The 25,401-nt window shown below is 40.0% G+C and overlaps 1 protein-coding gene across 3 annotated transcripts in view; it reads left to right on the top strand.

Annotated features, from left to right (window-relative positions):
- Positions 1–25,401, top strand: part of WWOX (WW domain containing oxidoreductase) — a 903,487-nt gene that overhangs the window by 219,559 nt on the left and 658,527 nt on the right. For all 3 annotated transcript variants that reach the window (XM_045533587.1, XM_045533588.1, XM_045533589.1), the window contains exon 6: positions 15,217–15,305. In XM_045533587.1, coding sequence (XP_045389543.1) covers positions 15,217–15,305 — 89 coding nt within the window. The remainder of the gene's footprint in view (positions 1–15,216; positions 15,306–25,401) is intronic.

The raw sequence follows: 25,401 nt of genomic DNA, 5'->3' as shown, positions 1-25,401 counted from the left end.
TGCCAGGATTCTGGAGAGAATCACTAACTGATCTGTCATCACTGATGGCAGTGAAAAATGTCTACTCTTAACACCCTAAATGCCTAGGTATTGGCATACTTGGAAAATGTCTTGAAACCCCTGTTTCAACACATACTCTAAGGGATGATATGACATTCTTCCTTTGTTCTCATACATTCATTGGTATTTGCATATAATATTAATTATAAGACCGTCAGACTTCAGGAGAGTACACTCTTATTCTAAAACAGGGGTCAATACACTACTCTGAGGGAAAGTATTCTAGCCCAATTCCTGGTTTTGTAAATAAAGTTTTATTGCAACAGGACTACACACATTCATTTATGCAATGTGTATGGCTGCTTTTGCTTTCACACTACACAAGTTTAATATTTGGGAGAGACTTGCAAAACCTAAAATACTTGCTATCTTGTCCTTTAGAGAAAAAGTTTACTGATCCCTGTTCTAGGGGACTCATGGTCCTTCGGAAAGAAAAGTTTTTTTCCTTAAATTGGATTGAGCAGATGGTTAGGTTAGTATCTTATTTCTACACATATAGAAACAATTCACATTACACATGACTCAGTGATCACACTTGGTTAATCCAAAGCCTAGGAGAGGAGGGGAGGAGAGAAGCTGAAGTTAGCTGTATTTTTCCATCGAAAAGTTAAAATTGTGAGGGTCTAAACAAAACAAAACAAAACAAAAGTGTAAAAGACTTCGGGTTTATGGAAGGAACAACATTCTTGGGAGTAAAGCATGTTTGGGCTGTGGTCCCACTGAAATCTCCTAGACTCAAGGATAATTTCTGGCACAGAGACTGTGGTACTGTCTTGCAAGGAGAATTGACTTATTACAGCAGAGGGAGACCCACAATCCCAGTTCTGCCAGGTACTAATCATATGATTTTTGAGCAGATTTCTCACACTTTCTCAGCCTTTGCTTTGTTTATAGATCAACTTTGTAATTAGATCCACTTTTTAAGAGTTCAGCAGGGTAAAATATGGCAATGTCTGTAGTCTCCCTTTCCCTGAATAGTATCTGCCAGAGGGTAGGTCCTCAAGAGTGTTTAATTAGCATGAGTGTTTGCCTTATGGAATGGATTTCCTACATTTATAGAGGGGAAAAAGGTCTAAGTTCCTTCGTGTGTGATGACAGGTAACACTTGGGTTAACTGTAAAATGTGGCCCTTAGCCATAATGTCCCCACATCTCCTTCTTGGGGGATGCATTGGCAATCTGGTACCCCAGAAAGGAGTGCAACCTTGTGAAGTCAGTGGTGTCCTTTAGTTTTCCTGTTGTGCCAAATGTAGCAAGGCCCCTCTGTTAGGTGGTGAAAACCCTGGGCTACCCTGTCACACTGCAAGCAGCAGAAGCTCTTCCCATAGAGATCATCTGTCTCATCAAGGCAAGGGAAAAAGGGAAGATGCTGTTTTTAAATATTGAAGAGGCAGGGAGAACGTGCAGTGAGGCCAAGCTGTTTTAACATGCATGCCGCTCCAAAGTGGCTTCTAATGGACATTTATAAGGTGGTGTCCCCCACACTTCCCCTACCCACTCTAATGTTTTCTGAGATGCTCTTCGGAACACATGTGGTCTGTGACCTAGCTGGCTTTTAACAAAATTGCCCAACGTGATTCATTTGTCCCATTTGGCTGCAAGAGGGAAGACTACAGAGCCAGCTAGATACAAATGTGGCCATGTGCTGGTGCCTGAACCAGCATGTTGCACGTGTGCACAGAGATGATGGAATATCCCTCTGCTGCTCTGAATCTGCATGCAAGTGTTGGCCACACTCACACTCCTCAGACTCCCCTTCCCTCAGCTCCTGTTTGTACTTCAGGGCTTGTAGCAATCCTGCTTAAGCTGTCACACAGGCCTGGAAACCTTGCAGGCCCATCTGAGTCTGTCTATTTTTCTCTACATTTCTCAGTCTCTGTTTCACTCTCTCTCACTTCCCTTTTTCTCCCTCCGTTCTTCTCTCCTGTCTTTCCTCCTCTATCCTTCTTTTCTTTTGAAAATAGTTTATTTTCTCATCAAATCCATGATACATGCACATTAAAGAAAAATGCATTAACATGGAAAATTGGAAATATAATAGCTAATGGTTGTCGAGGGCTTACTGTGTGCTAGACACTATTCTAAGCAGTTTACATGATGACGTCAGATTTATTCTCTGTCACAGTAAGTTCCAAAAGATAGTGAAAAATATTTCAATGAAAAAACAAACTCATGAATTTCATACTCAAATGCATCTTTTAAATGTGAAGCAACAGGAAAAAGATGAAAGGGCTCAGGAAATGCTTTCCATATATGTTTCTTAACAAACTTACTAGAAGACTTATTCTAGATTACAAAGAAATGGATCGAAGAAAAGAATTTAAGAAGGAAGTGATGTACAACAATTGGTAGAGTAGAAGTATAAGTAAGCCTAACATACGCTGGAGGGGAGGGCAGCTCGCCTGGCCTGAGCAGGCCACACAAATGCACCTGCCATGATACTGAGGAACTGGACTGACTTCTCATTAATGTCTGAACACAGCTCAGAGAGGCAAACGTTTTCGTCACATACCGTTATCCGTCCATTCTCTAGAAACGTGTCTCTCTCAGGGAGGATTAATAAACAGAATCAGAAATCCAGCTTAACACAATTGCTAACAAACATATAAACAGCTATCATAGCCCACTTCCTGCTGATGCATGGTTGAGGCTTGGGGTTTTTTATTTTTAATATTTATAGGCTTTTAATGTCAGATTGATTTGTTTTTTTCAATGTAATTCCTTAATAATCTTACTGGGGTTTGGATCTATTTGTTTCTAGTTAGTTCATGTGTAGTAGCCACACCAACGTCTAGACAGGACTGTCAAGTTGTTTTGTTTTTCTAACTTGTCATCATCATGCCTTTCTCTCATTCTCACTTTGTCAACTCAATAGCAACTACCATACCGCACCTGGAAGAATGGGCTTGGGTTGAAAAGCAGCATCATTAATCTGATATATGCTACTGGGCTGAATTATTTGAATTAACTCAGACGTTGTAATGGGCTATTGTCTCTCAAAGACTTTTGCAGGCTTATTTTGTGGTATTTGGGCTCCAGAATCAACTGGCTTCTTCAACTCTGTAATGTCCTAATTTTCATTTCTGCTTACACGCTGGACAATTCTTCTTCCCAGAACACATCTACCCCTTGTAACATCTTGGTAAAGGCACAGAGCAGCCAAAACACACTGACATTCTGGCTCTTTCCTAGAACATCATGTTCGGTAGGTACCAGATCTACCTTTCATGTTATGGCGGAGAATGGTTTGACCAAATGTCTTTCAGTGTATGACACAGATCCACATGGGTATCTCTGATCAACGGGTGGCTTTTGTATATTTGATGAGTGACATAAGGTATCTATACTTTTTTCATTTAGTGGCTTTACCAGCTCCTGGGAACTTATTATAGCTTACATTTATCTCATGGAAGGAGAAAGAAAGAATGGGGCACCCAATTTATATGAGCAATAGCCCAGGAGTTACATACTCTTCCGCTCAAAGACCATTAGTGGAAACCTAAATGTCTCATCCAGTGCAATGTAGGTCAGAAAATGTAGTTTTCTTTCCAGTCATGCTCTTTTCCCATGCTGTGGAAAGTGGAGAGCAATTCTGAGGGGCAACTAGTTCTCTCTAATTGTAGTGTATCTTTTTTATACAACATAGAGCTCATTTTAAAATTCTAGTCTGTTGATTTCTGTCTTTTAATGTGTGAACTTAAGTTCATTTATATTTCTTGTGATTACTATTACATTTGTACTACTTCTGCATTCCAGTTTTTGTTTCTTCTCTACCAAGTTTTTAAATTATTATAATCTTTTATAGACCTTTTTTTTAGATTGATGGACTTTCTTTTTATCAGGCACTCCATGTATCATTTCCTACCTCCCTACGGCTGCTGGTTCTTTCTCTCTTTTTGTTCTTTCTTTCTTTCTTACTTGCTTGCTTGTTGTCAGTTATTCTTGAAATTTTAATGTATATTTCTAAATTTTTTCTTACAAAGTATAAAGTTATTCAATGTCTCTGTCATTCAAACCAGCAAAGAAGACCAAATGTGATTTAGTGGCTCCATGAAATCCTGCCTCCCATAAAACAAATTCCACTTGTTACTGTTATTTCAGTTCCTTTTCCAGTTCATTTTTAATTGTAATTTAATATTTGATCCTGTAGCTAATCTAAATGATGCCCTAAATCTAGCTATAACTTGACTCTGTGTGTGTGCATGTGTGTGTGTGTGTGTGTGTGTGTGTGTGTGTGTGTATGTTGGGTCTCACCTTTGTCTTTATGGATGTTTTGGTGGGAACCTCTAAGAGGTTGTTAGTCAGATGCCATTTTAAGCAGGAAAACTCATTTCTTTCTGAAGAACATTTTTTAATCTTTTCCAGTTTATCTGTGGAGTGTCTTACTTTGCTTCTGCAAAACCTCTGAAAGATTTCTCTCTTTGGACTCATCCGTAAACTAAAAATAGCTGTCATGGTCACTCCTCAAGCATGATGATATTATTACGTTTACAGCATGCTCTGCATACCAAGGGCGTATCCATCACATGTAGTATGGCCAACTTTCCAGAGGCAGATGCTCCGCTAGCCAGCCTGAAGCACCAGAAGAAATGCCTGGATTTCCAAATGGCTTATGGAAAATTATCACTGCCAATAATACTAGCCAACTTTTATTTCTACTTGTGACTTTGTACCATGTTTGATGGAAGATTGTATAGTCATTCATTTATTTTCTAAATTAAAGCCTGCCTTGAAAACCTGCCATTCACTATATATTAGGTATTGGAGACAGAGATACGAAACTGTACATTTTAATTTACTATAAATGTCAATGTGAATTATTGGTTGTTTTGCTTTTCTTTCATAGTCTCCTGCAGTGTTCTTGGGAATGGAAATTGGTATAACCTTTTGGAGGACACCCAGCAAAAATCTATCAAAATTTAAAATGTGGATATCTCTTGACCTAGTGATTCTACTTCTAGGAATTTATCCTATAGACAAAAATCGTATATTGAAAAGTGTATATATTGCAAAATTGCTTTCACCTGTCCCAAAAAACCCAAACTGGAAACAGTATAAAATAATATTAATTACAATAAAACAATAGCTAGCATTTATAAGATATCTATTCAATATAGTATCTGTGCTTCTCATAGATACTATATCATTGGATCCTCACAATAATTTCAAGGGGGGAGATTCTTCTATAATTTCTATTTTTACTGTTAATTAATTCAGGCTTCGAGAATTTATGTAACAAATTCACAAAGCTAGTGAAGGATGTGGGGGCAGTTTTTAATAAATAACTGAACATTCCTATAGTGGGCTAAGCATATTGATTGAGAAGATTGGGGGTAGAGCTCTATTTAGGAATATTCAATTGTGTATTAATTGAAAAAAGCCAGGTTGTAAAACAACCCATGAGCTATAATATTGTGTTTGTAGGAAAAGTTGCACAGTGTTTCATATGTGCAGAAAATACATTGTAGAAGGATTTGAATCATATTGTTACTGTGCTTATCTTGGGACAGTGGGACTTGGGGGACATTTTCACTTTATACATTATCTGCTTCTGAATTATTTGTCCTTTCTTCAACAGAACAGTTTTATTTTAACATCTAATGGTAAATGTAAAGGGCTGACGACCACTTAGGGTGAATGGAAGCTTCTCTCACCAAACACACACAGGCAATCTCAGCACTATTGGCATTTAGGGCCAGATATTTCTTTGTTATGGGGGCCGTCCTGTGCATTGTAGGATGTTTAGCAGCATACCTAGCCTCTACCCACTAGATTTCAGTATACACCTCTGACGAGTTGTGACAACCAGAAATGTGCGCAGACGTTAGCAGATATCTGCTGGGGGTAGAGGGTAGAATGGTCCCTGGTTGAGAACCCCTGAGGGAGATGCTGCTCCCTTGCTATTGAAGAAGGAGCCTTTTCTCGTAGTGAATGTTTCATTCTAACATAAGTGGTGATTTATGATATCTATAGGTGAAGCGTGGTTACGTTTTCCTGAGGGCTTGCAGGCAAGAGTAGTACAGTAAGTTGCTGCCATCCATGTGTGGGTCCCTGCCTTCCAAACACTGTGTTGAAGACCATCTCCCTCCATTGGAGGATCTTTCAAATTTCAGAAGTCCTTCAGGTGGAATATGAAATCCTCTAGACAAGAGCTGACAAATCTTGTTTTTCTCTTACTATTCCATGTAACTGCTATCTGCCTGGCACCAAATAGTCAGCAGGCCCCAGATCTCATGTTTTGAGCTTTGCATCTCTTTCTGAATTTAGGAGTGGGGATGCTGATTTTTCTTTTATCAGCGACTTCCCCAAAGCGAGGAGTTCCGAAGCTTAACAAGTTTCATTAAGAACACAGGTATTAAATATTCAAAGTATCCAGACTATTCCTGTCGAGAAGATAATTATACAGTAAATTAGCTGATGTCCAGTATGTTGCCTTTTAAGCACCTCTTTGATGTTTCCAGTACTTACATAAGATACAGAGCATGTTTATTAAGAGTCTTCAACTGTGTTTAAAGTAGAGCAGTCAAAAGTAATGGTGTCTGCTGAAGGATTCTTTATCATATGAATTTACCTTTAGTCATCTATTATTTATTTCAGCTATTTTATATGCCATTATAATAAATATTATGACAGAGAAAGCTTTTATGCTTCAACTTATTGTACTATCTTTACTTGCTTGCAATACTTCAGGAAAATGTAACCACGCTTTACCTATAGTTAACGTAAATCACCACTTACATTAGAATGAAAAATTCACTATGAAAAAAGGCTCTTTCTTCAATCGCAAAGCATAAATGCACACTCATGTTGACTGCCAAGCTCCTGTGTCATTCACTGTCCTTCCTTAAACTGTTTTTAGGCTGCAAAGTGAATACATTGCATAGAGAGAAATTGGAAGGTTTTGGAATATTTTCATTCTCTTGTTAGTTTCTGGCAAGATAAGCATTTTTTTTATCCAGAGTGCAAAATATTGCCAATTACTGTCTAAGCATTTTTAATAGTTTTTCTTTACATTGCATGTAACTCATAGACCATATTAAATAAGCTGTTATCCGATGTAATTTCTCCTTGAATAGCCTCACAATTACCTATAGATATTGATATAGTTATTTTATAAATTGAGTTCCAGCAACACAAGGCAAAAATGTTGGCCTGTAAATAATGAAGGAAGAGTTGTCATGATTTTCTTATTATGGATGTTTGTGTATTTTGGCAGGGGGAGGTAGGTGGAGGAAGTGCTTGTGGGGGGCCCAGGAGTGAGGGTTATTGTTTGATGGTCAATTCGAAAGTAAGGAATGACACACTCAGCCCCCATCCTTCAAGACTTCAAAAAAAAGAATCTAGGTCTTTGCCAAGGATAATTTTTGGTGTGGTTCCCTATTTCAAAACATGGAATATTTTCTAAGAACAGTTTTTCATTAAAAGCAAAGTTCCTGTTAAAATGCGTTGAGCCAGGAAAGAGACTGTCAAACTCTTCTCTTTTCTGGGTATCCTATCAGAAAGAGCATTTATCAATGCACCCTTTTAATCTTTAGCCTTGGTGAAGGTTGGGCAAACTCCCCATTAGCCTTGCTCACAATGCTGGCTTGGGGTTGACTAAGAGGTACAAGAATCACAAATCAATGTGAGCATCTATCCCCTCATGCATTTCCCAGTGAAGTGCCACCATGCATTGCCACCATTAACATCCCTTAAATAATACGGGAGAAATTAGTGTTATGAAGTCCCACATAGGATATTGATGAATTATTAAACCAGTTTAGTTAGATCTCTATTGTTGCTCAGTGAATAATGTCATGTCAATAATATGCTCGGCACCAGTGTCTCTTGCTGTTGTAAATGTGACAACTCCTATTTAAGGTTTTAGAACATAAAATCAGGACTGAGAGTATGTAGAGTGGAAGGGTGAGAGACATCAGCATAATACAATTAAGGCCCATTGGATTAGAATTTGCAGGGTGCCATTAGCAATAAGCTCTGAATGTAGATTATTGCCATAGTTACATTTTCTCTTTCAGCAATAACGGTCCTCTTGTAAATTCTAAGCGTATAAAATAAATATGATATAAAATAGACACCAATGAGAATATATAGATGATGTTAATTTCTTTATAGCTTCTTGGTGTTATGTGTTGAAGAATAGGACTGCAAGGGTGCAGCACAGTGTAGCATTCCTGTGAAGACATGAGCCTTGGAACCGGCCACATCTCAGTTGGAAGCCTGGATCTGTGTCTTGACAGCTTTGCCACTTTAAAGTCTATCAGCCTCTGTTTTCTCATCTGTAAAATGGGGAATATTATATATGCTTCAAAAGATATTTCATATTACTCTTAAATGAAAAAATACCAAGCATATTAGTATAGGTGATCACTATTTTTGTTGTTTTTATCATCGACAAATATATGTAAATAAGAGCTTTGGGTTTTTTTAGGGGAATCCAGAAATAAACTCTTCCATACATTTAAGGGAGGGCTAGGTAGAATATTTATCAAATCTGCTGCATAGATTGGCACCTCATAGTGAGATCACAAAATAGCTAATCCCTGTAAATAGTAAGTCCTGCCTTTGAAGTTGCATATGACAAGTCCCCTGCAGTGAAAGAGGATTTTCTCTGGGTATATTGGAGACTGGTCTCTGTGTGCCATTCAGTGCATCTGGGTTTCCACGTCCTGCCACCTCCAGCCGCTGTCCTGATGTGCTCCTCTGTTTGACCCACTTACTGATAATGCTCTCGACACAGCACGAGGAATAGCTGCTCCTGCCTGCTGTTGGATGTGTCCTTCGTGAGTGCCAGGGATTCTTTTGATGAAGCCAAGTGGAGAAAGCAAGGCCTGGGTGTGAGGGGAGAGTGTTTTGAAGCATGTGCATTTGCTTTCACTCAGCATGCGCCACACCCAGCAGCTGGGTCCCCAGACCAAATACTCTGGGTCCATTATGGCAAGAAATGGGATAGTGGAGAAAATACATCAATACCCTCCCTGCTAATTCATAGGAAATTTACAATTAATGATAATTTTAAAGTAATAATCTGTGGTGTTTAAAAATAGTTTTGATCATTGGAATTATTTATATCTGATTTTGTAAAGGCCTATTACCATGAGATGTTACCATTTTTTGTTGGTAAGAAGAGTGTGAGTACGAGATACTGCTTATGACGTGTTGCTGTGATGAAGGGAGAAAAATAAAAGAAATAAAGGAAATGGGATCTGTGAGAAAGGCATTTACCTTTAGAGGTGGTGTTAGTGAATGAATGAATGAATGAATGCATTCACTCTTGTAAGTGTTGTCTCCCTTATTGTTGACCAGGAGCAGGACCGCATGCTGCCCTCTGTATGGGGCATTTGAAGACCTGATGTTTTCCCCTGATCTTGGCCTTAGCTGCTGCGAGGGTCTCTGAGGGGGAGGGAGCGGTGGTGAGTGAGAAGACATGTAGATTTTGTGGGCATTGGGGAATACAGAATAGTGATTAAATCTGGACTTGGTGCGAAACATGGCCCTAGCCAGTTATTACCTGGATGAAGTTGTGCAAGATCTTTTTAAACTTCAGTTTCTCTGTCTGTGAAATGGGTGGATGATAACTGCCCCCCCCCACAGGGTTGCTGTAGGGATAGATAGGTGCTGTGAGGCAAGGACTGATGTGGTCAGTGTTTTGAGGTTGCTCCCATTGGCCAGTGATGAACCCATTCAGCCTAGAACCATTCAGATCTGGCGTTCCAGATACTTAGCAGGTGTCAGATACCATTCCAAGTGCTTTACGTGTATGACCTCATTTCCTGATAAGGCAGGTGCTATAATTATTCCCATTTTACAGAGGAGAGAACTGAATACACAAGAAGTAGTAGCTTACTCTGCTGGTAAGTGCTAGATGCTATTCAGACTCAGGCAGTCCAGCTTGAGTCCATGGCATTAAACACTCAGTGAGTTTGGGAACTGGGGCACATTGGCTTCAGGGAGATTCAGTAAGCCTCCTTCCTCCTTCTCTGGGGTTATGTGCCATCCTTCATAGAGGAGCTAGTCAAACTTTTTCTGAGCTACTTATGTTAATTTAATGGAATAAACAAGGCAGACCCGTGATTACTAATGCATTATTATTGAAAAACAATGGGCATCACATTTTAGCAGCAGCCTTCAAAATAATAATGACAATAGTATTTACTGAGAGTCAATAGAGTGCCCCATACCTTATACACATTATATCTAATCTTTAACTCTGTGAGACAAATGCTATTATGTTCATTTTCAAATAAGGCATCTGAAACCCAGAATATTCAAATAGCTTCCCTGAAGTCGAGTTGCCAGTGCTGTGGTCATGCCGGGCTGTAGCTCCAGGTCAGCTTGGCTATGGTGTCTTTGCTGATGATGACAACATCTCTCCATTTTTCTGTTTAAATACTGCACACTCCCCATATGGTTCCTTTGGTTTCGGGCGGTATCCCATCTGAGTCATGCTTGGCTAATTTATAGTCATAAAATCATACTAGAGATCACTTGCATAACAACAAGCAGCCCCTTTGATTCTACATTTGCAGACTCTTGAATCAGAGACAGGTTTTAGAACTTAATAAAGAATAGATCAAAAAGATTAGGTGTGTTGAAGGTGCCAGTGAACTGTGCCACCAGTGAGTGCCCCAGTATCCCTGGGAAATGGGAGAAGAGTATGTAGCTTACTTAATTATGTCTTTCTGGCTATAAGCCCTGGGTGTCGGGAGCAGGTGGGCTTCCAAGCTACTTAGAAGTTACCTGATGCTTCATGTGTGGGATGCCACCTGTGCATTTCTGTTTTAAAATGATGGGTAGTAGTGTCTGTATATATAATTTAAAAGAAATTAGCATTCCAATTTTGCCTGAGATGATGTTTGTGTACCGGTATGATTAGAGGAAAGAATGAGGATTTCAGGAAAGCAAATATGAGAGGGGCATTTTACAGCATTTCAAGATTCAATGTTCTCAGTATAAATCTCTTTCTGTTAAAGGTAGGTGGGTGGATGGTTGGATAGGTAGGTAGGAAGATAGATGAGTAGATAGATAAGCATGAAGAGAAAGAGGGATATAGGGAAGGCTAACAGTTTATATTAGGGTGGTGGGATTTTAGATGCTTTTTTATGGTCCATATTCATCTTTCTCTTCTAATTTTTTTTTTTTTTTTATAATTAATGTGAGTGTGAAACAGGAAGTGGCTTGAAATAAGCCTGGAGAGGTAGACAGGGACCAAGTCGTGGACTGTGTGTTACGGTTCCTCACTATACATTTCCATTTGTCCCCCACATGGAGGATTGCATTTTCTTGAAGCTAGGCACAGCCACATTGCTTTCTCTGTCACTGAAATGTGAGCAGAAGTGATGCTTGTCACTGCCAAATGGAAGCCTTTGAGATCCCACACGCAACTCACGGCATTCCCTTCCACATGCTGGAATGTTATAGGTGGTGGAGGCTCCATTGACCTGGGCCCCTGGCTAACTACAATTAATATGAGCCCACCAACCTGGGATGGGATTGGAGTGTGAGTGCCTAATAATCTTGGGTGGTTTTAATACGTGGAGATTTGGGGGTTGTTCCTTACTGCAGCACATCCTGCTTGATACAGAGGATCTTGTGAGCCATACTTAGGAATTTAGACCACGTCCTCTTGGCCATTCGGAGGTACAAAGCAGTTTTTGTTTGTTTGTTTTGCCAATCCAGAGAGCAGGCTCTGGCCAAATAAGGCTGAAACTGGTCGTGTTCCAGATAGTGTGCGCTAATTCTAACACCTCTTAATGAATGTCATGGTTTCCTTGGCAGTGATAGAACAGTTTTGTGTCTTGAATGTGGTGGTGGTTATATGAATCTGTATGTATAATGAAATGTCGTAGAACTGTGCATAAAGATACACCAAAGAAAAGAAAAAGAATGCATTCCCAAACTGGTGAAATCTCAGTAATGATTGTGGTCTAAAAAATTGCGTTGTGCCAACGTTGATTTTTGGGTTTTGCCAATGTACTATGTATATGTAAGATGTCAACATTGGGGAAGCTGGATGATGGATTTATGAATGTTCTCTGTACCATTCTGGCCATTTCTTGTGAGTCTATAACTAGTTACAGATAAAAGTTAACAACAACAAAAAGTTCATGAGTTAAACCAAGAAAATGAATTACAGTGAGTTGTAGATTCACTGCCAGACAAGGCAGAAGTCTCACATTGGCAGATCAGATCTCTTGTCCTCACCTAACAATCGACAATTTGGACCTCAAAAATGGGTTCTGTTAGCAATCTGTCAGCCAACACATTCCAATTTAGAGCACCTACCATTACAGACATTTCTGTAAAGCTGCAAAGTTTGTTAGACAATTGGAAGTCCAAACTCCCCAACACACACATAAATACATACACACACCCTCATTCTAAAAGCTACATTTTTCCTCCCCTGGACTTACTGTATTGCATACAGTTTTTACACATTTCTAAGGGTCAGTAGAAGAAACAGGAAACTTGATACCTAGGGCAGGAGAATTACCTGAATAATAGCGTGTGGACTGGAATCACTATCCCCAGGAGCCTAGTAACCCACAGCTTGCGGATTAGTCTGTTGAACTACTTGATGGCTTGTGACCTCTTGTCCCCTTAGAGGTGTATGTTCTGATTTTGCTCTTATTGGTAGTGGCAGCTCTGTGTTTTATTTTGAAGTGAAGGGGGAGAACCAAAGGAAACGTACCAATTGTAAGTCACATATATAGAAGACTATATGGGCTACTTGGGCATGCTATTATTTTTGTTGAAATATTGCTTTGGGGTCACCATCTGGGAATGTTCTCCCTGTTTTATGGGGGGGGGTTGGATAGGTACAAATGTCTTTATAATATGTAGCCTGCATACACCTCGTGGTTTCCAGTGGGGGCTTGGCTGAAAGGCACAATCTCTTTACTACCACCTTCTCTTGTGACACATTCACATTTCTGTAAGAATCTGCGTGTGGCAGTGCGTGTCATGTGCAAGTGAAGTGGGGTGGGGACCAGAGGAGGTAAGTTGAGGATGGAAGGCCACTTTATTTGCTAACTTTGAATGTCAAATTAAGTAGTGAAATGTTTATGAGGCATGGGAATCTCTGCACTCCAGAGAGATTTTTGACCATCAGAAAAACGTCAGTTTCTCAGATGGGGCACATGTGTGGTTCTGTGCTTCTACACAGGACGTGTGCTCACTCTGTGCTTTTGCTCCTCTTGCCGGCAGTTTTCTTCCTATAGGATGAGGGGCATGGCCTCACCTTTCAGCACACTCTCCACCTTTGTCATTCCCTGGTCTTAGGAAACTCACAAAATCCGTGGTTGCCATGTTTTCCTTTTCCTGCACCTAGTTAATTCTTCTCCTCATCATTCCAAAATCTGCACATTTGAGCATCTGCTGTTGTTATCCAAGACTAAGAACTAAAATCTACATCATCCAGTAGTGCCTTTGCCAGTGATACACTGTTACAGTTTGGAGAAAGAATTTAATCGCTTTATACCACCTTTCCTTAAAATCAGGCTTTGTTAGTAGGTATGACGGAGATTCTCCAGGATCTAACAGTCGGTGATCTGGTCTGATGTGGTCTTCGGTGAAGATATCTGGACATGATTAACGTCAATCTATCCACTGCATGGTTCTGTAACCCTCACAAACTACCATTTATCACCAAGTGGCATCAGAGCAAGAATTTGGCACAATAGACTTCTGTTCTTCTAGTTAAATTTATTAAATACCTTCTCTCTTCCAGATAGGATGTTAGGGGCTTTACACTTATTCTCACAATCCTGTGACTAGATCATTAATGTTCACCTTCTACAAAAGAGGAGACTGAGGCTTAGCAATGTTAAATGGCCCCAAATCAGTGTGCTTTCCAGCTGCCACTGCCTGATGTTTATTGTCCAAAGCTTAGGATTTGTGTTAGAGCCCAGGACTTAGGTGGCCAAGATAAACCAGCCACAGATACACTGAACCTCTCAGCACAGCTCCTGTGAGCTTCCCTGAATGAGACAATTTGGATGGAGGATGTTCTCAGCAGTGCCATTTGTGTCCCCCTTCATAGCATCCAAATGGTATCACATTCTCCTTAGTCTTACTTAAGTATCATAGTCTAGACTAGAATTCCCAAGTCAACTGTTTATTTTATGGGACTCTTCTTACCTAAACAGGCAGGTGCCCCGACATTCTTGGCTTTATGTCCTTTGGAGGAGCTAGGTCTAGGTAGTGATAGTATTTAATCTCCCACTCCGAAGTCCATCCAGACTTAAAAGTTGGGAGAGCCCTATAAGCACAAGACAAGTTGGAAGGACAACCCTAAGATTTATCCTTCCAGGATTATGCCACAAGGACCCTGTCCAGTGGAACGTGATTGTTTCAAATCCTGAGCTCTCCAGTCTTCTGGTTTCGTGCCAGGAGGAAACTTGGGCTTTGGCCTCAGACTGACTTGGGGTCCTTTCTTACCCCCAGCTTCTTAGCTCTGTGATCTCTTGTAAGATCACAAGAAAACATTGCCTGTCTTTTAGTTGTTGTGAGCATTAAATGAGATGGTGTCTGTAAATGCCCAGCCCAGGGTAGGCTCTGAATATACAGTAGCTATTATTAACAGTATTATTATTATTAACAATATGTGCCCCACCTATCTATAGAGTTTTTTGGGTTACTAAGCCAGGGTTCTCTATGGGATCTGGGTCCATCAGGGTCCATTGGTAAAAATGAGTCTTGCCTGCTTTTGTACTTTCTATAAATGAATTGCCTTTAATTTTTAATGCAGTCTTAGCAGAAACATTTCAGAACCTGGATGGCAGCTTTTGAGGTTACACTGTTGTCCAGTGCGTCTTTGCATGAGCCAGGCTTTGTCCTGGTGTTATAGCCTTTTAGGACGCAGACTGAGAGGAGATAATGTGAGCTCGAAGACCCTTTGGTGCCTGTTCTGTGTGCTGAACGAAACCCAGCATAACCCTCAGCCCGCAGGTTTAGCAGAATCCCAGCCTCACATCCTCCCCAAAATTGGCAGTAAAAGCCTTGTTCTTCCATTCATTCTGGTGATTTATATTCTCTCTGGGCGTCTAATATTAAGCAAGGGAATTCTGACATATTCCATAACACATTTACTGTAACTTGATACCATGAACTAAACTTGCTGTTATTTATCATTTCTTTTTATTTTCTTTCATTCCAGCATAAAGCCAAGGTAGAAGCAATGACCCTGGACCTCGCTCTGCTCCGTAGCGTACAGCATTTTGCTGAAGCGTTCAAGGCCAAGAATGTGTGAGTGTTCCAGTGGAGGGTTATAGATCATAATTTCTTGCTATTATAATGTCTTTATCAGATGAACACAACTGGGAGAAAGCAAGGCTGTTGTGTTGTCTCAGCGTCCAAACAAGAGGCTCATTTACGTGGCCCTGTTAAGGTGAACCATATTTTCTTGACTCTTAGTCACCCTCATTATGAGATGTGTCATCAATCTAATAACAGCTTCCCAGACAAAAAAAGAAAAGATACTATTAAAGCACTAGTAAAAGTGGCTAATAAAAGCGAGACAATTGTAAGATGCATCCTGATTATAGACATTTTTGCAGTACCTCTCAGAACTAAGGAAAAATATATTTTAATTGCATTCAGGAACAAATAAGCTCAGTTATCCATTACAACAGGGAGGCAGAGAATCTGAGTATGAGAGAGATCTCCTGTTTTCAAAGCCTTTGGTGATCTGATGTAGGGCATGGACATGATTCCAAAAATGTGGACTTGGTTAGTGAAAAAATTACTTCTTTTTTAGTATTTCAGAATTTCTGAAAGAGAAAGCCTATGTGCTAACATCCCTTTCTAACAGAGACAGGAGAGAGACAGAGAGAGAGAGGCCCTGAGAGCAGAGGGGAGGGGGGTCCTCAAATCCCAAACTAAGGAAAGCAATCATGGCTAGCTATATTATAATTATAATATTTTATTTCCAAGTGTTTATTTTTACTCCTATTTAGGGTGAGCAATCCTGGTTCCTCATTTAACATAGTGGTTTAAATTTCATTAACAAATAACTTCATTTACTTTTTTTCAGTGAGTTGATTCAAACATGAGGATTAAGTTAATAACAGCACAGGTGGTGCCAAGGATAAGGTAATTATGCAACTGGCACCAGAACCACCGCATTTGGAGAACTCTAATAAATGACAAGCTGTCTTTGGGTCAGGCTCTGTTGAAGAGCTTAGTTTTACAGTTCTCCAAGCAGATAAAGAATGTGAAGGAAGGAATCTTAAACCAAATATTCGGATAGAACTGTATGGCGCTGACCCCACAAATCTGTCCAGTCCAGTTTTTCTTGTGTCTCCCTTAGTTTCTAACTCTGCTTTTCCAGACTGTTAAAATATGTGCTCTTTAAGGCTATTTCTGGCGCAAGCAAGTGGGTCTATGGGCAGAGTCCTTGAGGTCTCTGGGCAGAGTCAGTCTTTAGTGAGAGTTGCACTGTCTCCGAACTGCTGGCCCTGGGCTCGCTCATAGGAGCAGTTAGGTAACACCCCCCAGCAGCTAGCAGATCTGAGTGAGCCTTACTGGGCGCTCTTTGCAGCGCTTGGTGATTGGTAGCTGCAGTCCCTTGCCAGAGCTCTCGGAGAACCTCAAGTCAGGGTACAACAGTAGCTTTCAAGACATTTGTTCAGTGATTCCTTCATCATTCATTTATCCACTTGTTCTCACTTAACACACACTTAATGAGTGTCTCCAAAGCCCCAGGCATTCTTCTCAGCTCTGGGAGGAGAGTGGTGGCTATTGGAAGCTAAGTTAACCTCAAACCAGCCCTCATCTCAGTTGTCAGCAAGCAGTGTTTTGTTACTAATGGCTGACTCCTCAACCTCATACGTCTGTGACTGTTTGGGAGGGAAGCATAATGATAATAACAACAGCAGAGGTAGCAGCCCATCGAGGGCTGATTACGGGCCACACACTGAGAATATTTTGCATGCATTTTCTGATTTAATTCTCAAAGCAATCCTTTGGGGTAGGCACTATTATCATCTGTGCTATACAGATGAGGAAAGTGAGGCCAGACAAGATAAGTCATCTATCCAGGGCACATGGTCATTAGGGGGCTGAGTTAGGTTCTCGAGGGCTCCTACTTCACCACCACACTGTCTTTCATTTTAAACGTGAGAGAAACTGACACACTCAGTGAATGTGAGTGACTTTCACAGGGTCGCTTTGCAGGTTGGTGGCAGACATAGACGTCAGTCTGGTTCTGACTCTCGCTCCCTCCCTGATACCATGCGAGATCTTACATTCACTGCTGCAGGATGGCTTTCTGTCCCCAATCCCAGTGTCAGAAAGCTCTAGAAGTGAGCGGCTCTGCTGAGGAGAGCCAACTGTTACATAATAGGATCATCTTCCACGCCTTAACCGGACCATTAGTTTTTAACCATTAAGTAGTTCAGAAATCATCAAATTCAAGTGCCTTTTGCAAGCACCAAGCTCAAACCCATGGAGGAAACTATCACCCAGTTTGCCCTAATCCTAGAGTTTAGCACAGGCCTTTGAGTTTTTATACATCTAAGTTCAGAAACAAGGGCGATTTTCCTTTTAGAACACTCTGTAGCACAAACTTCTTTGCATGTGTCTCCTGAGAGTACAGGATTTTACATGGCTTAGAGAAATATTGTGGTGAAAATATGCATAAGAAAGCAAGCGATTTTACTTTTGAAATACTGCCAAAGTGAAATCTCTCATGGATAGGCAGATGACAGTTTAGTACTTACAGGTCTTTAGATTCTGAGAACTGTCAGAAGTGAGTTTAAGTGCTGGTGACTGGGCTGCCAGAGAAACACATGTAACTCTATTCTTATCATCACCCCCCATCTTCAGACATTAAAATTTCCTTGTGTGTAAAACATAATGACAAATGAAAGAGAGGCTGCCAGTTCAGAACCAGTCTCTTTCACGCTGTTGCACAGAGGAGAGGAAAACCCCCTACATTTAAATTCTATGTGGATGCCCCCATTTAATATGCCCTTTCAGAGCCTATATACGAGCAAGCCAAGCATGTTATCAGGCTTCGTTTTCCTGTGCATATCCCCTCGGTTCATGTGCCGGCACAAGTGTGTTTCCCTGCCCTGGGATATTCAGTGCATAGTATAGTCTTAGACCAAAAAGGGTAGAAACAGATGCTCAGTGCAAACACTAGTGGGAAATGCAGTTCATTATGCTGTGCGACTACACTCCAGCTGCCTGCCATCGGGAGATGTGGAGTCAGCCTCTTGTTGGATACCATCTTCTTTTTCTGGGGGGCTTTGTAGGGGATGAGGAAGCTAATTTATTTATTGTTGTTGTTGTTGTTTGAGACAGAGTCTTGCTTTGTTGCCCTAGGTAGAGTGCGGTGGCTTCATAGCTCACTGCAACTTCAAACTCCTGGGCTCAAGCAATCCTCTTGCCTCAGCCTCACAAGTAGCTGGGACTACAGGCTCTTGCCACGACGCCTGGCTAATTTTTCTATTTTTAGTAGTGACGGGGTCTCGCTCTTGCTCAGGCTGGTCTCAAACTCCTGAGTTCAAGCAGTCCTCCTGCTTTGGCCTCCCAGGGTGATAGGATTACAGGCATGAGCCACCGTGCCCAGCCAAGGAGGCTCATTTAGAATGAGCACTGCTAATCATGATTATATAAACAATAGTTGCTAGCCAACTTTTTGTTTAATACATGTATCCTCTCTTTCCTTTCTTACAATAACCCTGGACATTAGCCATGATTATCTCCATTTTACAAATTAAAAGGTTGAAGCACAGAGCACCTAAGTCACTTTTCCAAGTTTAGCAGTGGTTGATCCAGCATTTGACCCCAAATCTGTCTGAATCCAAAATGACTCCTCTTTTTCTTGCTTCTCCATCTTCAGTTATATATTTTTCAGTATGGATTTCTGTATTGGTTATGTACTGCTGAGTAACAAATTACTCCAAAATAGAGTGGCTTAAAACAATTTAAAACAACAAACATTTCTATTCTCGCTCCCCTTCCTCCCTCCTTTCTTCTCTTCCTCCCTCTTTCTCTCACGGATTGTTTGAATCAGGATTCAAATAAGGTCAATGTATTTCTTAAAAATTCTTTTTTAAAGACAGGGTCTGGCTATGTTACCCAGACTAGTCTCGAAGTTCTGAGCTTAAGTGATCCTCCCCGCCGAGTCTCCTGGGTAGCCGGGATTACAGGCATGTACCACCGTGCCCAGCTAATACATTTTAATTAGTAGATTTTCCCTCAGTGTTTTTTTCCTTTAAAACCTTTCTTTTTTAAAATGCAACTTATTTGTTTATGGGACCAGGTTGTCCTCTAGAGATTTCTGTAGTCTCTACTTTGATGATTGCATCCCTGGGGTGTCATTTAACATAATCTTTTGTCTCCCGAGTTTCCTGTGAAAGAGACTTCATCAACTTCATGTTTAATGTCTTGGTTAGAGTACTTCCTAGGTGGTGGTGTAGTTTCCCCTCAAGGGGACACATAGGCCTGGTTGCCAAAGCCTGTTTTCTTAAAGCTCAGCAAGTCCTGACCTCTTCCCTCCCCTTCCCTCTCTCCCCTTGTTTTCCCACTCCCATTTTCATTCATTTATCCAGTTATTCTCCACTTCTCTTCTGGGTGGTCAGCCGTGGAAGCCTCAGCCTGCTCCCAGATAGTTCTCCCCAGAGTTAGCGGCAGTGGTGGTCCACGGCCAGTGTGGCTCAGGTCAAATTATTTTGGGCATTACTGGAAAGTTCCAAACCAAACCAAAGCCTGTGGCAAGTCCCACCCAAACTGAGTTTTGAAGGATATTTTTGTTTCAACTGCAGTCCTGGAGTGGAGCCAGACTCCACACTGCCTGGCAGACAGAGGCATCCATCAGAGCACAAAGACTGGGAACCCTTTCTAATCGATCACAACAAATATTGGGATTTTCTGTGACAGACTCAGAAGCAGCAGTATATTTTTTGTGATGCTTTTGCACATTTTCATTCCTTGTTGTAGCTGCTTAGTTTGCTGAAAAGTACACATTTTGAACAGGGTCTAGGAGATTTCAACAGCTTCTGGAACTAGGGGCTCTATAATACTTTTTCCTTCTTCAAAAACCACTTTCTAGTTCGAGTTCCACATGTCCCTGACAAAACAGATGCCTGGATTCCAATCCTAGAATTTAAAAGTTGGTGATGGCATGTAATACAGGACATTCACTCCTTAGATTCCACTTACCATTCAGCTCTTATAATATTGACCAAAGATTTTAATTCTTCCTGGAAATTCATTGAAATTGATAGGAAATTTATATTAAAATAATTATGCGATTCTAAAGGTTTTTAGAACTTTATTTTTGATTGTGGACTTCTATTTCTCTTCTACACTTTCTGTCTCCAGTATAATTTAAAGAAGTTAGGCTTTGTTTCTCTTAGAAGATAATATAGAATAATGATGTTTTTTAAAAACCAGTTAAAATAACAGTTTTCTATTCTTTCTTTACTTTTTAAACATTCAAGGAGAAAATTTTTAACGAAGTTATTTATTTTCACTTTCTGCTAAATTACTTTCAGAACTTGAATATACTAATCCCAGATATAATATTCTTGGATTCGTATTTCAAATTTTGCTGTCTCAAATCCTTCTATGGAAGTGGGTAGGCTATAAATTATAAATAAATTCCAACTTTTGAGGGATAAATTACCCTGAAGACCAATGTGTAAATTACAGATTAATCTTTCTTCTTCTCCCTAGCTCAATTTTAAGAATAATGTTTTAGCCAACATATCTGCATTATTCCTTGCTCAACATGAGAAATCCATTTTTGGTTTGCCTAACAGAAGATCATGTTGCTTTGCTTTTCTACACAGTATGAAAATGAAAAGAAAAGGAAAACAGAGAGGCAGATTTTAGCTATAATGAATGCTCTAAATCTAGATCTTAATTATGATTTTTTAGGAAATTTTTGAAAAGTCTACAAGTAATTTTTTCCCATCCCATACATTTTCCATCTTGAAAAATCATACTGTGAAACATTAGTCTATCTAGAAACATCAGGGAAGAATACTTCCCTTGCAAGTAAATTTTTTTGTCTTCTGAAACTTAACTCTTTAGACATTCAATCTTTTTATATAATTCTTTAAGAAATACTTTTTAAAAATAGATCATACATTCTCATCCCTTATTAAACAAAATACTAACTCAAAGTAGTATTGTACAGTACAGGGTTCAGTAAACTCTTCTACAAAGGGCCAGAAAGTAAATACTTTAGATTTTTCAGGCCATTAAGATCTCTGTTGCAACAGCTCATTTCTGCCGTTGAACACTGTGCAAATGGGTGATCATGGCTGTGTTCCAATAAAACTTTATTTACAGAACAGGCAATGTGCTAGATTTACCAAGAGCCATAGTATGCTAACCCCTGGCATAATGGAAAAAATAGGTTTGAGGGGGTCAGCTGAACTTAGGTTTAAATTCCAGCTCTACTGCCTACTGGCTGTGTGGCCTTTGACAAAGTCCTTAAAATCTCTGGGCCTCACCTTCCAAATCTGTGTAAAGTAGATTTTCATCTATGCTTTGCAAGGGTGTTGTTGATTAGTAATAGCCCTAATGCAGGAAATTATCAGATACATCTCTGTTTATGAAGCCTATGGCTATTGTTAATATGCATTTATTTCTTATCTTGATCCTAAAATGATCTGAAAGGTTTGTAAGAATATATATAGTATGATGAGATAGAAATAAGAACTCTAAACAGGTGAAGGGGGTAAATGTGGATTGGTAAGATATGATTAGAGAGGAAGTGTGGATCTCATAAGGGCTTTCACGGTTATTAAAACTTCAGCCTAAGAATGAGTTTTGAGATACCTGGCCACTAAGAGAAGAGGGGAAATGAGCTTCAAATTGCCTGTGTGACAAGCATGACAAGAGCCAAACAAAAATGATTGTTACTATAGTAATGCTTCACAAAGTACTTTTCATTCTACCGACTATTTTTTTTTCCTGCTCTTTGTTATTCTTTTTTTTTTTTTTTTTTTTTTTTGAGACACAGTCTTGCTCTGTTGCCCTGAGTAGAGTGCAGTGGTGTCATCATAGCTCAATGCAACCTCAGACTCCTGGGCTCAAGCCGTCGTCTTGGCTCAGCTTCCCAAGTAGCTGGGACTACAGGTACCTGCCACAACGCCCAGCTAATTTTTCCATTTTTAGTAGATATGGGCTCTTGCCCTTGCTCAAGCTGGTCTCAAACTCCTGAGCTGAAATAATCCTTCTGCCTCAGCCTCCCAAAGTGCTAGGATTACAGGCGTGAGCTGCCTTGCCCGGCCTCTTTGTTATTCTGTATTTTACACTGATGCAAAGCCATGGACCTGAGGATGCTTCACAGTTTTCTTCCAGAGTAAATGCCCCAGTTCTATTTTCTTTGATTTTTTCTGTCTGTTTCTCTGGCTTTAGGCATCTTTTTCAGATGATTAGAGTAGCCTTAAGAGCATCCTGCTTTGGATAAATGAGGTACAACGGGGCATACTACAAATGCTACAAATCCTTGTGTATTCTGGAGTACTCCATATGCCTTCTTCCTCCCCTTCTTTTATACATTTTTTTTCTTCACTTCATTATTTACTCAGCACTCACAACAGTGCCAGGACCTGGGCTAGACATTGGAATTAAACTGTTTGCCTTCTCACTTCTCCTGCGTTTCATCTTTCTCTTGATAATAGTTGTGACACTTAAGATTTTTTTGATAACTTTATATGATGCTGATCTTCAAAAACATATCCTCGGTGGAGAAAAATAATTGTTAAATTGATTAGGGGTCACTTTGCTATTAAATTTGTCAGAAAAACAATTCAGTGAGCCCTTTTGCCATCATTAAAAGTCATCACTAAGGCATACATGAAAATACGTTTGAATTAACCACAATAATGTTCACAAAATAAACATTTTTGATTTCCCCACAGAATTCTAGGTTCAGCCCTTGCTATCATGTTCTGTGAAATCAAAGTGATCTATGTAAATTGAAGACACAAAAACCTCCCCTTGCAGGATGAGTAAAAGCCAAGCTTCGGAGGGTGGATACAGCTATTCCTTTTCTCCCATTCTTCACCATCACACCAGGACATATGTGAGCTTATCTTAAATCTTTACTTCTAGCAAATAATTGTAATTCATTGCTGGTTTTAAATAATGATCGCTTAAAGCACTGGGCTAAACATGGGTCAGCAGAGTTTTTCTTTAAAGAATCAGATAGTAAACATTTTTGGTTTTATGACCCAGATGGTCTCTGAGGCAACTACTCAGCCATTGTTGAGTACATTGAGGAGTGTTAAGTGAGATCATTGTAGCATAAAGTAGCCACTGACCATACATAAATGACTAGGGATGGCTGTGTTCTAATAAAACTTTATTTATAAAATACTTGGATTTGGGATCTGGCCTAGGGCTATTGTTTACCACCGCCTGGACTATATAGCCCACAGTTCTTTGAAATGTAATTCATTTTAATAGCATCCTATCTCATCATGAGAAATGCATTCCATTTTTCTTGGAAAATAGATTATGTTAGGTCTGTTCAAGATAAATAAATATAGATAGCAAATGCTGTGTGCATGGTTAATTTCAATTCTCTGTATAAAATATCCCATGATACTTAATGGCCAAGAGAAGAGATAAGAGTTTGAGTGGAACAATGTGCTGTGCTGAGTTTTGGAAACATCACCATATGGAAAAGCAGGTCAATAAGACAAGTAAGTAATGTTTAAATAATGAAGACACTGAATCCATTATTAGAGCTTGGAAGCATATAATGATGATGATAATAATAATTGCTAATATTTATCAGCTATTTATCATGTGCCATGCATAGCTAAGCACTTATATACCATCCCATTTTATCCTACAAAGACTCAAAGGGTAGGTCAAAAATGGTAGAAGAATGGCAGTGTCTTATGGTTCAGCCTGGTACAATGATTAATCACAGTTTACTAATCAAGAAATTGAGGCTCAAAGAGATTAAGGACCTCAACCAAAGTCATGGTAGCTGGTAGGTAGTGGGGCTAGAACTTAGGTTAAAATCTGCTCTGCTAGTAAGCTCAGCTTAGATAGTAGGTTGGAGAATCAGAAAGCTGTGCCTCAGTTGGGAAATGCATCATGCAATACACAATGCCTCTCAAGGAGATTTGTCCATTAAATAGGATAAATGACAACCACTGCCTACTGGAATGATTATTAAGGTCACTTCAAGGTTAGAGTAGATGCTTCTTCCAGCCAGTTTTCTATCTCCAAGAGAAAAATGTTTTCCTGCAACATGTGTAAAGGAGGTTGAACAAACTCTGCAGAAGAAAGGCTCATCCTCTCAATTAAGGCACTCAGACTGTTTTTCACCAAATATCTAGAAGGTGTCTCTTTTGGGGGTCTGTTTAAGCAGAAATGGCAGCTATCTACTCCCATTTGCAGTTGTCTTTATACTTTTACTCCAAATGTCAGTGCTCATTTCCCTTAGTTCCTACTTGTCCTCAAAATGATGCTTATCAAGTAGACAGAAGAAGACCAAAGGGTCATTTTGCTGTTTATACCTCTGAATTGCTGGAAGGATCACTCTCAACAGCACATACAGCTGTAACACTGTCCTGTTGGGTGATGTCCTGCTGCCCGAGCTGCAATGGCTCTACATTTGCTGGTGTGGCCCACTCAGGTCTCTGGGACCTGATCCTTTCTCCCCTGTCGTTTATGCCATGTTCTCCCAACCCCCTGCCTCTACACTCTGCCCTCAGGTTATGGATCCTGACCCTGGGCCTTTGTTTGTACATCTCCCCTGCTACCCGTCCATCACCTGCCCACTGTGTGGATTTGTGTCCCAGCCTCTACAGAGCCTCCCTGTTCTTTCCTTTTCCCTCAGCACTACAGTTGAATTGATGAGTCACATTGCAGAACATCAGCAACGTACCCAATCATCATACTTGGACTACTTTTGGGATGCTTTTTTTCTATATTGATTTTTCTCTGTTAGACTGAACCCCAGAGGAAGCAAAAGCCTTGGCTAATTCATCTTTGTCTTAGCTTTGAATCTCTGTTGTACAACTTAGTGAAATGGTGACCTTGGCAAATTCCTTAATCATTCTGATTCTCAGTTTCTTCATCAACAAAGATGGGACATGATAGTAATACCATTCTGGAGTTGTTGAGAGGATTAAATAACATAATGTGTATAAAATATAGAACCTGATACCTAATGAGTACTTAATAAATTTTAAGTTGTGTCATCATTGTCATTATCACTATCATCATCCTTTGAAATTATTACAGTTACTGCCTTATAGTAAGCTCAAGGAAGGGGAAGGGATGGATGTATGGATAGAAGGATGGAAGGGAGGAAGGAACGAAAGAGGAAAGGGAGAAGTGGGAAGAACAAAAATGG

The sequence above is a fragment of the Lemur catta genome, chromosome 20, assembly GCF_020740605.2.
Source record: "Lemur catta isolate mLemCat1 chromosome 20, mLemCat1.pri, whole genome shotgun sequence".
Taxonomy (NCBI): domain Eukaryota; kingdom Metazoa; phylum Chordata; class Mammalia; order Primates; family Lemuridae; genus Lemur; species Lemur catta.
The sequence above is the reverse complement of the archived record's forward strand: the minus strand, read 5'-3'. Positions and strand labels throughout refer to the sequence as shown.